Source organism: Brugia malayi (assembly GCF_000002995.4).
Source record: "Brugia malayi strain FR3 genome assembly, contig: Bm_v4_Chr2_contig_001, whole genome shotgun sequence".
NCBI lineage: Eukaryota > Metazoa > Nematoda > Chromadorea > Rhabditida > Onchocercidae > Brugia > Brugia malayi.
Window position 1 is genome coordinate 1,088,510 of NW_025062476.1, and position 17,676 is coordinate 1,106,185.

General features: G+C 30.7%; 3 protein-coding genes across 3 annotated transcripts; all 3 read left to right on the forward strand.

The window, feature by feature from the left end:
- Positions 1–3,586: 3,586 nt before the first annotated feature.
- Bm17457 (Uncharacterized protein) lies at positions 3,587–5,865 on the forward strand (the record flags this gene model as incomplete). Its single annotated transcript, XM_043078033.1, has 5 exons — positions 3,587–3,863; positions 3,928–4,173; positions 4,521–4,790; positions 5,094–5,249; positions 5,594–5,865. 5 exons carry the CDS (start codon positions 3,587–3,589, stop codon positions 5,863–5,865), a joined length of 1,221 nt encoding a protein of 406 aa, XP_042933967.1.
- Positions 5,866–8,645: 2,780 nt separating this feature from the next.
- Bm17458 (Uncharacterized protein) lies at positions 8,646–10,923 on the forward strand (the record flags this gene model as incomplete). The annotated part of the gene is made up of 6 exons (XM_043078034.1): positions 8,646–8,922; positions 8,987–9,231; positions 9,579–9,611; positions 9,749–9,848; positions 10,152–10,307; positions 10,652–10,923. The coding sequence occupies 6 exons, from the start codon at positions 8,646–8,648 to the stop codon at positions 10,921–10,923; spliced, it is 1,083 nt and encodes a 360-aa protein (XP_042933968.1).
- Positions 10,924–13,703: 2,780 nt separating this feature from the next.
- Positions 13,704–15,390, forward strand: Bm17459 (Uncharacterized protein; the record flags this gene model as incomplete). Its single annotated transcript, XM_043078035.1, has 4 exons — positions 13,704–13,980; positions 14,045–14,289; positions 14,806–14,906; positions 15,324–15,390. The coding sequence occupies 4 exons, from the start codon at positions 13,704–13,706 to the stop codon at positions 15,388–15,390; spliced, it is 690 nt and encodes a 229-aa protein (XP_042933969.1).
- Positions 15,391–17,676: the final 2,286 nt, after the last annotated feature.

Here is a 17,676-nt window from a genome sequence, read left to right on the forward strand (position 1 = left end):
ATTCTCGTTAGTTTGCATATTTAGCAGAATTTTAACACATATGTCAGTCCGAAATAGAATGCATGTGAAATCAGTTGCGAAGCACTTGTGACCACAGAATCACAATGCAAAATTCATTTGACGCGCTCGTTAGATGCTGCATATTTTCTTTCATAACACTTACTTAATGTGTAGTAACTGCCCATGACCTAAGAACCAACTGCTTAAAAAGGTATTGACTGTCGTAGAAGCAAATTTTTGTCATGGAAGATTTGATAGTTAAATTATAAATTTTAGGTGAGGTTTTTGATTGCAGAGAGATTCGTTGGATGTAGGTGTAAATATGTGGGGTAACAGAGAAATACACAATTCCTTTATTAGCTGAAGTAATAGTACAATACGTTGATAGAGAACAATTGAAATTGAACTCGTTTGATTCTTGATAAAAAATACACAAAATCTTTCAACAAAAGTGACCCTTATATAGCAATTATATCTTACATTATATGTGTTAAGATGTGGGAGTGGTTCATAATCAGACATTTTTGTACAAAGGATAAACTGTCTAGACATGATAATGAGTTAATTTAACAACAAGTTACAATGCATATCACAAAGAAAGTGCAATGGTTTGTCTAGGCATTATGATGGATGGCTACTATAATGGTTTACAATAGACCATTAAATGATAGACGCCCATAGTATGTGAATTGATATAAAATCAAAGGTCATTTAAACGATTACGATAAATTGTAAAAGACATCAATGGATTGCTATATTAAGCATTGTTAACATTTATTTAGTGCTTCGCGAAATTAAAATTCACGATAATTGACAGTGGTGACAGTGAGACTTTATTATACATTAACAAACATTGAAAATATTGGAATAGAATGCATGTGAAATGCGTTGCGAAGCACTTGTGACCACAGAGTCACAGTACAAAATTCATTTGACGCGCTCGTTAGATGTCGCATATTTTCTTTTATAACGCTTACTCGATGTGTAGTAATTGCCCATGATCTAAGAACCAAATGCTTAAAAAGGTGTTGACGGTGGTGACAGTGATGCTTCAATATAGATCAACGAACATTGAAAATATCAACAGAGAAACGAATGCTCCATTCGCTCTTCACCAAATTACTTTGTTTTTCTAATTCGTGGAAAGTATGCAGAAAAGCATATCATTTCATCCACAAAACCAAGCTGCGATGAACTGCTAATCATTTCTTTTGGCGTTACAAAACAAGTAAAAATTTTCATTTCAGAAAATGTGACAGAATTTGAACATTCTTTGCAAGCATAAGAAAAGGAGTGTAGCAATCGGACGTTTTCGAGACATCAGAATGCAGCTACCAATTTATAATTTCATTTTGTTATTGGATATTTAATATTTTATCGTCATTTATTATCTCATGAATATCATAAAAATGCATAAACATATAATTGACAATGAAATCTAAAATTTGAAGGCAAGCAATTAAATGCAACGCTCAATAAAGGATTTATCATGCAAAAAGGTAACAAAAAAAAAAAAAAAAAATAATTGATAGAGTATTTTTTTAATAATAGTTTTTAACAAAAGTGGGTAACACGAGAAGATTTTAAGCAAAAAAAATGGTTTTATAAGAAAAAAAAGTAAGCTAGTTGCAATTTAGTCTAAATCTTGATGTGCAAAATAAATGGTAGATAGTGTAATGAAAGAACTTCCATCACATCACTGTTTCATCATAGCTTTTATTACTTGCAAAAGTTAACATTTGTAAACAGTTTAAAATTTATTTCGTTGAGTGCAAAACTTGTTGAACATTCATAAACATTAATTTAGCATTACGTATTTTAAAAAATTTGGAATGAAAAAAATTCAAATGAAAATAATGTTCAAATATATAAGAAATTGAAGTGATATAGTCTTCAGAGAATTTAATCATGATAGCTTAAAAATAATGCGTATTAAATGTCTTGATAGCTTCTTGAAATTTGTTTGGGAAGAATAGATTTAATGGAAGAAATAATTAACCTAATTACAAGTGTAAACAATTTTAAAATTTGCAGGTGAGATTTTAACTCTATCCAGAATGTCTCGCAATTAAATGAGGTAATCAAATTAAAATTATTGAAATATTGATTTAAAAATTTTTTATCACAAATCCAGCTATGAATTAAAAAAGTTTTGTAAGTCGCTATTACAGAATTGAATTTTAATATCAATTTTAGCTTTAGTACCTTGCAAAATAATTTGATGATATCATATTCAGCTAATTTCAGTAGTTTTTATTAAAAATACAAAATTTAAAGTGTTGGAAAGTTTGCCATACTGAAATTTTAAAGAATTATAACATTAATTTGAACTTATTTAGGAACTTCCCTGGCGCCATGTCTTCGATAGATATTTTGGTGGCAAAATTCTTCCCCTAATAATACCATAAATTATTTGAAACATCAATTTAAAATGATAAATTAATATTGAGATGCGAAATTGAAATTTTTTAAAAACAAATCGTAGATCAACAAAATTCTGCGACTCGCTAATACAGAATTAAATTTTTATATCAATTTTAGCTTTAGTACCTTGCAAACTCTTAATGTGAAAAAGAATTTCATATTTATGTAGAATAATGCATAAATATTAAAAAAAGTAAGGAAATGATTGGTAAATTTTTGAATCAAATAATCCAATAAAATATTAGTAGCAATATTGCCAATAGACAATACTCATGGAGGCAGTAAACAGGCTAATATATTTCCAGTTGTTAGTTAATTGATGTCACCAAAATTTAAAACCTAAAATTTTTACAATAGTGCAAATAATTCATTCAATATTTTATTTACCACTCAACATACAATACTTTATTAAACAAAGTAGACAGGATTATTGAATATTGCACAGATTAAATATTTCAATGACATTTAATTCCAGCTATTCACCAGTTTCCTTTATGCAAATGTTACTCCATTTTATCAACCAAACTTTTTTTTTTTTTTGAAATATTGAAATTTTTTTTATAATAGTAGGAATAGTTATGGATGTATGTCAATAAGCAATATTTATCAAATTTCAAGTGATCCAATGAAGTTCTATCAGTGATATTATTAGTGGTATGTATTTTATTAAATGCATCAAAATCCCATATCTCACGATGTCACCCAGTGTACATGTATTACTGAAATGGTAGAACACGCTACTGCAGCGCTTCCTTCGAGTTTCAAAAGAGCATTTATAAACTTTATAAACCACAAATGGTGGAGAGGAAAGCAGAATGAAAGAGAAAAAATATTAAAAACAATGAGGATTTGAAACTGTTTCACATTTGGTGTTTAACTTTTCACAACGATTAAAAACCTTTGATCTTTAAATCCAAGCAATCTGAAATAAAAAGCTTCCATTTGAGCATTTCTGTCATCTCACAAAATTGTGTGCTTCACCATGTTCTTCAATATATTTATGACACCCATCATTTGGTTCAATCTTCTACTATGCATCGCTTCTGATAATGAAACTTTCCATCTACCTAATTTCGACACTGCTAATGAAGTTATTACAAATAATACTTATTCTGGCATCTCAGATACCTTTGGATTTCTCGATTACCTCAATTTCGAGCCAATGTTTAGCTCAGAATTTCCATCCGATCCTTCACAGTTCATTGATTTCGCTCAGTTTAGTGAAACTGAGGATGTAGGAAGTGAAGAATCGAAATCTGAAACTAATCAGATCACAAATTCTCCTCATCCTGGTTTCTCCGATATCTATGATCCCTTCGGCCACACTAATTTTGAGTTATCACTTAGCTCAGATATGGACTCATACAGGAATCTGTGGAGAGATGCTAACGAAGAATTAAAAACGAGTGATGATAACGTGCGATATCCTTCCATTAGAGGTGAGAGTTTTGTTTTAGATACATTTAAAGATAAATACAACTTCTTGTAATTTGAGTTATTTAGATGCTCAGAATGAAACTTCTTCCTCACTTAATCTCAACAGCGATGATATTATCACATATATGCACTTAGTCCATGGTCCACAACAAAGTGCCGTTCCAACCCATTTTCATCAACTTACTCTTCCCTCAGGCGACACATCTGGTCAACATGGAAATGCTGAACAGTGTAACATCAACAATAAGCACTTCTCGGATAACTTGAATATCCTCAATTATAGGAAAAATGCCTATAAAGGATTGGAAACAGGTAATGACAAATTGCATAACAAAGTTCCGTTCTAATAATTCCTTACTTCATTAATAACGTGATATTGAAGAAAGAAGTAATAACGAATCGAAAATAATTTCATCACAGCAGAAAATTCACAATTACCTGCTAAGTGAGACCTTTTTAGGGAAGATATTAAAAGTAATTTTTGCTACAAATATGTGCGAAGATAAATAAACAACTACTAATTATCTAAGCCATTTAAAATGCCATGTGATATTATTTTATAGCGCTGAAATCTTTATGATTTCTCTCATTACTTAAGTACCTTATGGTATAATAGACTACTGTTGGCAAAAATAAATGCTTTGACAAGAATTTTTCAGATAAGAAAAATTATACTTGTTATTACCCGGGATGTACTATGATCACGAAAAATCACAAAGAATATCTAACACATAGGAAAACACACAGTCAGCCCTTCATCTATGAATGCAAAGTGCCCGATTGTGGGCGAATATTTGACCATGAATCATCATTTTACAATCACATACAGAAGCATGAACCTCGTCTTCAGTGCAAAGATTGTGGTAAATTCCTCGCCAACAGGAATGCACTGCGAAAACACAAATGGCTCTGCGGAACAAAATCTTTCAGTATGTAAATTTAGCAGAATTTCAAACATATATATCAACCTGAAATGGAATTCGTGTGAAATGTGCTACGAAACATTCGTGAGGACTGAGTGACAACACAACGGAAAATTTACAACTATTCTTTTTGTTGCAACTGTATTCGAAAATAGTTAAGCAACTTCTTGTGATCTAAATTATTTGAAATGGAATATGATAAGATTATTTCATGAGAGTGATATTTTATGGTTTATTAGACTACTCAATTAGCTACCAAAAACCATAATGAAATATCATTTAAAATATACAAGTGTAAGAGTTTTTTAGGAAAAAGCTATGAATGTCTGTATCCCGGGTGTGCTGTAATCGCGACAAGTTGCAATGAATATGTGACGCATATGAAAACACATGGTCAACCTTTCATCTATGAATGTAGAGCACCCGGTTGTGGGCGATTATTCGGCCATAAATCAACACTTCGCGGTCACCAGCAAATGCATGAATCTAATCCTCTATGCGAGTGCTGCGGCAAATTCTTCAGTAGCATGAATGTACTATATAGACATAAGAAATTCTGCCAAATAAAATCTCGTTAGTTTGAAAATTTAACAGAATTTTAGAAGTATATGCCAGTTTAAAACAGAATGTATGTGAAAGAAAACATATATGGAAAATTTGTAGAAAACATAGCTTCTAGTGATGTAAATTATTTGAAATGAGATGTGCTAAGGAGTGATGTTTTTATAAATAATCAGATTACATAATTAGTTGCCAAACATTGTAACAGAATGGCAATTGCAAAAATAAATATTATAAGAGTTTTTTAGCTGGAAAAAGCTACGAATGTCTTTATCCCGGGTGTGCTGTGATCCCGAAAAGTCGCAAAGAATATCTAACACATAGGAAAGCACACGGTCAACCCTTCATCTTTCAATGCAAAGTGACTGGTTGTGAGCGAATATTCAACAGTGAATCGTCATTTCAGAAACACAAGCAAACGCATGAACCTCATCCCCAGTGCGAGGATTGTGGCAAATTCTTCACCACCAGGAGTGGACTGCAAAAACATAAAAAGATCTGCCAAACAAAATCTCGTTAGTTTATAAATTTAGCAGAATTTTAATAGATATGTTAGCCTGAAATAGAATGCATGTAAAATGTGTTTCACATGCATTCTATTTCGCGAAGCACTTGTGACCACAGAGTCACAGTACAAAATTCATTTGACGCGCTCGTTAGATGTCGCATATTTTCTTTTATAACGCTTACTCGATGTGTAGTAATTGCCCATGATCTAAGAACCAAATGCTTAAAAAGGTGTTGACGGTGGTGACAGTGATGCTTCAATATAGATCAACGAACATTGAAAATATCAACAGAGAAACGAATGCTCCATTCGCTCTTCACCAAATTACTTTGTTTTTCTAATTCGTGGAAAGTATGCAGAAAAGCATATCATTTCATCCACAAAACCAAGCTGCGATGAACTGCTAATCATTTCTTTTGGCGTTACAAAACAAGTAAAAATTTTCATTTCAGAAAATGTGACAGAATTTGAACATTCTTTGCAAGCATAAGAAAAGGAGTGTAGCAATCGGACGTTTTCGAGACATCAGAATGCAGCTACCAATTTATAATTTCATTTTGTTATTGGATATTTAATATTTTATCGTCATTTATTATCTCATGAATATCATAAAAATGCATAAACATATAATTGACAATGAAATCTAAAATTTGAAGGCAAGCAATTAAATGCAACGCTCAATAAAGGATTTATCATGCAAAAAGGTAACAAAAAAAAAAAAAAAAAAATAATTGATAGAGTATTTTTTTAATAATAGTTTTTAACAAAAGTGGGTAACACGAGAAGATTTTAAGCAAAAAAAATGGTTTTATAAGAAAAAAAAGTAAGCTAGTTGCAATTTAGTCTAAATCTTGATGTGCAAAATAAATGGTAGATAGTGTAATGAAAGAACTTCCATCACATCACTGTTTCATCATAGCTTTTATTACTTGCAAAAGTTAACATTTGTAAACAGTTTAAAATTTATTTCGTTGAGTGCAAAACTTGTTGAACATTCATAAACATTAATTTAGCATTACGTATTTTAAAAAATTTGGAATGAAAAAAATTCAAATGAAAATAATGTTCAAATATATAAGAAATTGAAGTGATATAGTCTTCAGAGAATTTAATCATGATAGCTTAAAAATAATGCGTATTAAATGTCTTGATAGCTTCTTGAAATTTGTTTGGGAAGAATAGATTTAATGGAAGAAATAATTAACCTAATTACAAGTGTAAACAATTTTAAAATTTGCAGGTGAGATTTTAACTCTATCCAGAATGTCTCGCAATTAAATGAGGTAATCAAATTAAAATTATTGAAATATTGATTTAAAAATTTTTTATCACAAATCCAGCTATGAATTAAAAAAGTTTTGTAAGTCGCTATTACAGAATTGAATTTTAATATCAATTTTAGCTTTAGTACCTTGCAAAATAATTTGATGATATCATATTCAGCTAATTTCAGTAGTTTTTATTAAAAATACAAAATTTAAAGTGTTGGAAAGTTTGCCATACTGAAATTTTAAAGAATTATAACATTAATTTGAACTTATTTAGGAACTTCCCTGGCGCCATGTCTTCGATAGATATTTTGGTGGCAAAATTCTTCCCCTAATAATACCATAAATTATTTGAAACATCAATTTAAAATGATAAATTAATATTGAGATGCGAAATTGAAATTTTTTAAAAACAAATCGTAGATCAACAAAATTCTGCGACTCGCTAATACAGAATTAAATTTTTATATCAATTTTAGCTTTAGTACCTTGCAAACTCTTAATGTGAAAAAGAATTTCATATTTATGTAGAATAATGCATAAATATTAAAAAAAGTAAGGAAATGATTGGTAAATTTTTGAATCAAATAATCCAATAAAATATTAGTAGCAATATTGCCAATAGACAATACTCATGGAGGCAGTAAACAGGCTAATATATTTCCAGTTGTTAGTTAATTGATGTCACCAAAATTTAAAACCTAAAATTTTTACAATAGTGCAAATAATTCATTCAATATTTTATTTACCACTCAACATACAATACTTTATTAAACAAAGTAGACAGGATTATTGAATATTGCACAGATTAAATATTTCAATGACATTTAATTCCAGCTATTCACCAGTTTCCTTTATGCAAATGTTACTCCATTTTATCAACCAAACTTTTTTTTTTTTTTGAAATATTGAAATTTTTTTTATAATAGTAGGAATAGTTATGGATGTATGTCAATAAGCAATATTTATCAAATTTCAAGTGATCCAATGAAGTTCTATCAGTGATATTATTAGTGGTATGTATTTTATTAAATGCATCAAAATCCCATATCTCACGATGTCACCCAGTGTACATGTATTACTGAAATGGTAGAACACGCTACTGCAGCGCTTCCTTCGAGTTTCAAAAGAGCATTTATAAACTTTATAAACCACAAATGGTGGAGAGGAAAGCAGAATGAAAGAGAAAAAATATTAAAAACAATGAGGATTTGAAACTGTTTCACATTTGGTGTTTAACTTTTCACAACGATTAAAAACCTTTGATCTTTAAATCCAAGCAATCTGAAATAAAAAGCTTCCATTTGAGCATTTCTGTCATCTCACAAAATTGTGTGCTTCACCATGTTCTTCAATATATTTATGACACCCATCATTTGGTTCAATCTTCTACTATGCATCGCTTCTGATAATGAAACTTTCCATCTACCTAATTTCGACACTGCTAATGAAGTTATTACAAATAATACTTATTCTGGCATCTCAGATACCTTTGGATTTCTCGATTACCTCAATTTCGAGCCAATGTTTAGCTCAGAATTTCCATCCGATCCTTCACAGTTCATTGATTTCGCTCAGTTTAGTGAAACTGAGGATGTAGGAAGTGAAGAATCGAAATCTGAAACTAATCAGATCACAAATTCTCCTCATCCTGGTTTCTCCGATATCTATGATCCCTTCGGCCACACTAATTTTGAGTTATCACTTAGCTCAGATATGGACTCATACAGGAATCTGTGGAGAGATGCTAACGAAGAATTAAAAACGAGTGATGATAACGTGCGATATCCTTCCATTAGAGGTGAGAGTTTTGTTTTAGATACATTTAAAGATAAATACAACTTCTTGTAATTTGAGTTATTTAGATGCTCAGAATGAAACTTCTTCCTCACTTAATCTCAACAGCGATGATATTATCACATATATGCACTTAGTCCATGGTCCACAACAAAGTGCCGTTCCAACCCATTTTCATCAACTTACTCTTCCCTCAGGCGACACATCTGGTCAACATGGAAATGCTGAACAGTGTAACATCAACAATAAGCACTTCTCGGATAACTTGAATATCCTCAATTATAGGAAAATGCCTATAAAGGATTGGAAACAGGTAATGACAAATTGCATAACAAAGTTCCGTTCTAATAATTCCTTACTTCATTAATAACGTGATATTGAAGAAAGAAGTAATAACGAATCGAAAATAATTTCATCACAGCAGAAAATTCACAATTACCTGCTAAGTGAGACCTTTTTAGGGAAGATATTAAAAGTAATTTTTGCTACAAATATGTGCGAAGATAAATAAACAACTACTAATTATCTAAGCCATTTAAAATGCCATGTGATATTATTTTATAGCGCTGAAATCTTTATGATTTCTCTCATTACTTAAGTACCTTATGGTATAATAGACTACTGTTGGCAAAAATAAATGCTTTGACAAGAATTTTTCAGATAAGAAAAATTATACTTGTTATTACCCGGGATGTACTATGATCACGAAAAATCACAAAGAATATCTAACACATAGGAAAACACACAGTCAGCCCTTCATCTATGAATGCAAAGTGCCCGATTGTGGGCGAATATTTGACCATGAATCATCATTTTACAATCACATACAGAAGCATGAACCTCGTCTTCAGTGCAAAGATTGTGGTAAATTCCTCGCCAACAGGAATGCACTGCGAAAACACAAATGGCTCTGCGGAACAAAATCTTTCAGTATGTAAATTTAGCAGAATTTCAAACATATATATCAACCTGAAATGGAATTCGTGTGAAATGTGCTACGAAACATTCGTGAGGACTGAGTGACAACACAACGGAAAATTTACAACTATTCTTTTTGTTGCAACTGTATTCGAAAATAGTTAAGCAACTTCTTGTGATCTAAATTATTTGAAATGGAATATGATAAGATTATTTCATGAGAGTGATATTTTATGGTTTATTAGACTACTCAATTAGCTACCAAAAACCATAATGAAATATCATTTAAAATATACAAGTGTAAGAGTTTTTTAGGAAAAAGCTATGAATGTCTGTATCCCGGGTGTGCTGTAATCGCGACAAGTTGCAATGAATATGTGACGCATATGAAAACACATGGTCAACCTTTCATCTATGAATGTAGAGCACCCGGTTGTGGGCGATTATTCGGCCATAAATCAACACTTCGCGGTCACCAGCAAATGCATGAATCTAATCCTCTATGCGAGTGCTGCGGCAAATTCTTCAGTAGCATGAATGTACTATATAGACATAAGAAATTCTGCCAAATAAAATCTCGTTAGTTTGAAAATTTAACAGAATTTTAGAAGTATATGCCAGTTTAAAACAGAATGTATGTGAAAGAAAACATATATGGAAAATTTGTAGAAAACATAGCTTCTAGTGATGTAAATTATTTGAAATGAGATGTGCTAAGGAGTGATGTTTTTATAAATAATCAGATTACATAATTAGTTGCCAAACATTGTAACAGAATGGCAATTGCAAAAATAAATATTATAAGAGTTTTTTAGCTGGAAAAAGCTACGAATGTCTTTATCCCGGGTGTGCTGTGATCCCGAAAAGTCGCAAAGAATATCTAACACATAGGAAAGCACACGGTCAACCCTTCATCTTTCAATGCAAAGTGACTGGTTGTGAGCGAATATTCAACAATGAATCGTCATTTCAGAAACACAAGCAAACGCATGAACCTCATCCCCAGTGCGAGGATTGTGGCAAATTCTTCACCACCAGGAATGGACTGCAAAAACATAAAAAGATCTGCCAAACAAAATCTCGTTAGTTTATAAATTTAGCAGAATTTTAATAGATATGTTAGCCTGAAATAGAATGCATGTAAAATGTGTTTCACATGCATTCTATTTCGCGAAGCACTTGTGACCACAGAGTCACAGTACAAAATTCATTTGACGCGCTCGTTAGATGTCGCATATTTTCTTTTATAACGCTTACTCGATGTGTAGTAATTGCCCATGATCTAAGAACCAAATGCTTAAAAAGGTGTTGACGGTGGTGACAGTGATGCTTCAATATAGATCAACGAACATTGAAAATATCAACAGAGAAACGAATGCTCCATTCGCTCTTCACCAAATTACTTTGTTTTTCTAATTCGTGGAAAGTATGCAGAAAAGCATATCATTTCATCCACAAAACCAAGCTGCGATGAACTGCTAATCATTTCTTTTGGCGTTACAAAACAAGTAAAAATTTTCATTTCAGAAAATGTGACAGAATTTGAACATTCTTTGCAAGCATAAGAAAAGGAGTGTAGCAATCGGACGTTTTCGAGACATCAGAATGCAGCTACCAATTTATAATTTCATTTTGTTATTGGATATTTAATATTTTATCGTCATTTATTATCTCATGAATATCATAAAAATGCATAAACATATAATTGACAATGAAATCTAAAATTTGAAGGCAAGCAATTAAATGCAACGCTCAATAAAGGATTTATCATGCAAAAAGGTAACAAAAAAAAAAAAAAAAAAATAATTGATAGAGTATTTTTTTAATAATAGTTTTTAACAAAAGTGGGTAACACGAGAAGATTTTAAGCAAAAAAAATGGTTTTATAAGAAAAAAAAGTAAGCTAGTTGCAATTTAGTCTAAATCTTGATGTGCAAAATAAATGGTAGATAGTGTAATGAAAGAACTTCCATCACATCACTGTTTCATCATAGCTTTTATTACTTGCAAAAGTTAACATTTGTAAACAGTTTAAAATTTATTTCGTTGAGTGCAAAACTTGTTGAACATTCATAAACATTAATTTAGCATTACGTATTTTAAAAAATTTGGAATGAAAAAAATTCAAATGAAAATAATGTTCAAATATATAAGAAATTGAAGTGATATAGTCTTCAGAGAATTTAATCATGATAGCTTAAAAATAATGCGTATTAAATGTCTTGATAGCTTCTTGAAATTTGTTTGGGAAGAATAGATTTAATGGAAGAAATAATTAACCTAATTACAAGTGTAAACAATTTTAAAATTTGCAGGTGAGATTTTAACTCTATCCAGAATGTCTCGCAATTAAATGAGGTAATCAAATTAAAATTATTGAAATATTGATTTAAAAATTTTTTATCACAAATCCAGCTATGAATTAAAAAAGTTTTGTAAGTCGCTATTACAGAATTGAATTTTAATATCAATTTTAGCTTTAGTACCTTGCAAAATAATTTGATGATATCATATTCAGCTAATTTCAGTAGTTTTTATTAAAAATACAAAATTTAAAGTGTTGGAAAGTTTGCCATACTGAAATTTTAAAGAATTATAACATTAATTTGAACTTATTTAGGAACTTCCCTGGCGCCATGTCTTCGATAGATATTTTGGTGGCAAAATTCTTCCCCTAATAATACCATAAATTATTTGAAACATCAATTTAAAATGATAAATTAATATTGAGATGCGAAATTGAAATTTTTTAAAAACAAATCGTAGATCAACAAAATTCTGCGACTCGCTAATACAGAATTAAATTTTTATATCAATTTTAGCTTTAGTACCTTGCAAACTCTTAATGTGAAAAAGAATTTCATATTTATGTAGAATAATGCATAAATATTAAAAAAAGTAAGGAAATGATTGGTAAATTTTTGAATCAAATAATCCAATAAAATATTAGTAGCAATATTGCCAATAGACAATACTCATGGAGGCAGTAAACAGGCTAATATATTTCCAGTTGTTAGTTAATTGATGTCACCAAAATTTAAAACCTAAAATTTTTACAATAGTGCAAATAATTCATTCAATATTTTATTTACCACTCAACATACAATACTTTATTAAACAAAGTAGACAGGATTATTGAATATTGCACAGATTAAATATTTCAATGACATTTAATTCCAGCTATTCACCAGTTTCCTTTATGCAAATGTTACTCCATTTTATCAACCAAACTTTTTTTTTTTTTTGAAATATTGAAATTTTTTTTATAATAGTAGGAATAGTTATGGATGTATGTCAATAAGCAATATTTATCAAATTTCAAGTGATCCAATGAAGTTCTATCAGTGATATTATTAGTGGTATGTATTTTATTAAATGCATCAAAATCCCATATCTCACGATGTCACCCAGTGTACATGTATTACTGAAATGGTAGAACACGCTACTGCAGCGCTTCCTTCGAGTTTCAAAAGAGCATTTATAAACTTTATAAACCACAAATGGTGGAGAGGAAAGCAGAATGAAAGAGAAAAAATATTAAAAACAATGAGGATTTGAAACTGTTTCACATTTGGTGTTTAACTTTTCACAACGATTAAAAACCTTTGATCTTTAAATCCAAGCAATCTGAAATAAAAAGCTTCCATTTGAGCATTTCTGTCATCTCACAAAATTGTGTGCTTCACCATGTTCTTCAATATATTTATGACACCCATCATTTGGTTCAATCTTCTACTATGCATCGCTTCTGATAATGAAACTTTCCATCTACCTAATTTCGACACTGCTAATGAAGTTATTACAAATAATACTTATTCTGGCATCTCAGATACCTTTGGATTTCTCGATTACCTCAATTTCGAGCCAATGTTTAGCTCAGAATTTCCATCCGATCCTTCACAGTTCATTGATTTCGCTCAGTTTAGTGAAACTGAGGATGTAGGAAGTGAAGAATCGAAATCTGAAACTAATCAGATCACAAATTCTCCTCATCCTGGTTTCTCCGATATCTATGATCCCTTCGGCCACACTAATTTTGAGTTATCACTTAGCTCAGATATGGACTCATACAGGAATCTGTGGAGAGATGCTAACGAAGAATTAAAAACGAGTGATGATAACGTGCGATATCCTTCCATTAGAGGTGAGAGTTTTGTTTTAGATACATTTAAAGATAAATACAACTTCTTGTAATTTGAGTTATTTAGATGCTCAGAATGAAACTTCTTCCTCACTTAATCTCAACAGCGATGATATTATCACATATATGCACTTAGTCCATGGTCCACAACAAAGTGCCGTTCCAACCCATTTTCATCAACTTACTCTTCCCTCAGGCGACACATCTGGTCAACATGGAAATGCTGAACAGTGTAACATCAACAATAAGCACTTCTCGGATAACTTGAATATCCTCAATTATAGGAAAATGCCTATAAAGGATTGGAAACAGGTAATGACAAATTGCATAACAAAGTTCCGTTCTAATAATTCCTTACTTCATTAATAACGTGATATTGAAGAAAGAAGTAATAACGAATCGAAAATAATTTCATCACAGCAGAAAATTCACAATTACCTGCTAAGTGAGACCTTTTTAGGGAAGATATTAAAAGTAATTTTTGCTACAAATATGTGCGAAGATAAATAAACAACTACTAATTATCTAAGCCATTTAAAATGCCATGTGATATTATTTTATAGCGCTGAAATCTTTATGATTTCTCTCATTACTTAAGTACTGAATAGTGTAATAGACTACTGTTGGCAAAAATAAATGCTTTGACAAGAATTTTTCAGATAAGAAAATTATACTTGTTATTACCCGGGATGTACTATGATCACGAAAAATCACAAAGAATATCTAACACATAGGAAAACACACAGTCAGCCCTTCATCTATGAATGCAAAGTGCCCGATTGTGGGCGAATATTTGACCATGAATCATCATTTTACAATCACATACAGAAGCATGAACCTCGTCTTCAGTGCAAAGATTGTGGTAAATTTCCTCGCCAACAGGAATGCACTGCGAAAACACAAATGGCTCTGCGAAACAAAATCTTTCAGTATGTAAATTTAGCAGAATTTCAAACATATATATCAACCTGAAATGGAATTCGTGTGAAATGTGCTACGAAACATTCGTGAGGACTGAGTGACAACACAACGGAAAATTTACAACTATTCTTTTTGTTGCAACTGTATTCGAAAATAGTTAAGCAACTTTCTTGTGATCTAAATTATTTGAAATGGAAATATGATAAGATTATTTCATTGAGAGTGATATTTTATGGTTTATTAGACTACTCAATTAGCTACCAAAAACCATAATGAAATATCATTTAAAATATACAAGTGTAAAGATTTTTTAGGAAAAAAGCTATGAATGTCTGTATCCCGGGTGTGCTGTAATCGCGACAAGTTGCAATGAATATGTGACGCATAATGAAAACACACGGTCAACCTTTCATCTATGAATGTAGAGCACCCGGTTGTGGGCGATTATTCGGCCATGAATCAACACTTTCAGCGTCACCAGCAAATGCATGAATCCTAATCCTCTATGCGAGTGCTGCGGCAAATTCTTCAGTAGCATGAATGTACTATATAGACATAAGAAATTCTGCCAAATAAAATCTCGTTAGTTTGCAAAATTTAACAGAATTTTAGAAGTATATGCCAGTTTGAAAACAGGAATGTATGTGAAAGAAAAACAATATATGGAAAATTTGTAGAAAACATTAGCCTTCTAGTGATGTAAATTATTTGAAATGAGATGTGCTAATGAGAGTGATATTTTTATAATAATCAGATTACATAATTAGTTACCAAACATCTGTAATAAAATATCAATTGCAAAAACAAATATAAGAGTTTTTCAGATGAACGATGCTACGAATGCTGTTATCTCGGATGTACTATGATCACGAACAGTTACAAGGAATATATAACACATAAGAAAACACACGGTCAGCCCTTCATCTATGAATGCAGAGTGCCTGGTTGTGGGCGGACATTCAACCATGATTCAGCACTTTATTATCATAAGCAAACGCATGAACCTCATCCTCAGTGCGAGTGCTGCTGCAAATCGTTCAACACCAGGAAGGGACTGCATCAACATAAGAAGATACAGCATACAGCTAAATAAATTCTCGTTAGTTTGCATATTTAGCAGAATTTTAACACATATGTCAGTCCGAAATTGAATGCATGTGAAATGTGTTGCGAAGCACTTGTGACCACAGAGTGACAATACAAAATTCATCTGACGCGCTCATTAGATGCTGCATTTTTTTTTTTTATGACGCTTACTCAATGTGTAGTAACTGTCCATGACCTAAGAACCAAATGCTTAAAAAGGTGTTGACAGTGGTGACAGTGATGCTTCAGCACACATCAACAAACACTGAAAATATTAGCAAAGTAATGAATACTTCATCCACCCTTGGCGAAATTGGCTTTGTTTTTCTAATTCGTGGAAAGTATGCAGAAAAGCATATCATTTCATCCACAAAACCAAGCTGCGATGAACTGCTAATCATTTCTTTTGGCGTTACAAAACAAGTAAAAATTTTCATTTCAGAAAATGTGACAGAATTTGAACATTCTTTGCAAGCATAAGAAAAGGAGTGTAGCAATCGGACGTTTTCGAGACATCAGAATGCAGCTACCAATTTATAATTTCATTTTGTTATTGGATATTTAATATTTTATCGTCATTTATTATCTCATGAATATCATAAAAATGCATAAACATATAATTGACAATGAAATCTAAAATTTGAAGGCAAGCAATTAAATGCAACGCTCAATAAAGGATTTATCATGCAAAAAGGTAACAAAAAAAAAAAAAAAAAAATAATTGATAGAGTATTTTTTTAATAATAGTTTTTAACAAAAGTGGGTAACACGAGAAGATTTTAAGCAAAAAAAATGGTTTTATAAGAAAAAAAAGTAAGCTAGTTGCAATTTAGTCTAAATCTTGATGTGCAAAATAAATGGTAGATAGTGTAATGAAAGAACTTCCATCACATCACTGTTTCATCATAGCTTTTATTACTTGCAAAAGTTAACATTTGTAAACAGTTTAAAATTTATTTCGTTGAGTGCAAAACTTGTTGAACATTCATAAACATTAATTTAGCATTACGTATTTTAAAAAATTTGGAATGAAAAAAATTCAAATGAAAATAATGTTCAAATATATAAGAAATTGAAGTGATATAGTCTTCAGAGAATTTAATCATGATAGCTTAAAAATAATGCGTATTAAATGTCTTGATAGCTTCTTGAAATTTGTTTGGGAAGAATAGATTTAATGGAAGAAATAATTAACCTAATTACAAGTGTAAACAATTTTAAAATTTGCAGGTGAGATTTTAACTCTATCCAGAATGTCTCGCAATTAAATGAGGTAATCAAATTAAAATTATTGAAATATTGATTTAAAAATTTTTTATCACAAATCCAGCTATGAATTAAAAAAGTTTTGTAAGTCGCTATTACAGAATTGAATTTTAATATCAATTTTAGCTTTAGTACCTTGCAAAATAATTTGATGATATCATATTCAGCTAATTTCAGTAGTTTTTATTAAAAATACAAAATTTAAAGTGTTGGAAAGTTTGCCATACTGAAATTTTAAAGAATTATAACATTAATTTGAACTTATTTAGGAACTTCCCTGGCGCCATGTCTTCGATAGATATTTTGGTGGCAAAATTCTTCCCCTAATAATACCATAAATTATTTGAAACATCAATTTAAAATGATAAATTAATATTGAGATGCGAAATTGAAATTTTTTAAAAACAAATCGTAGATCAACAAAAT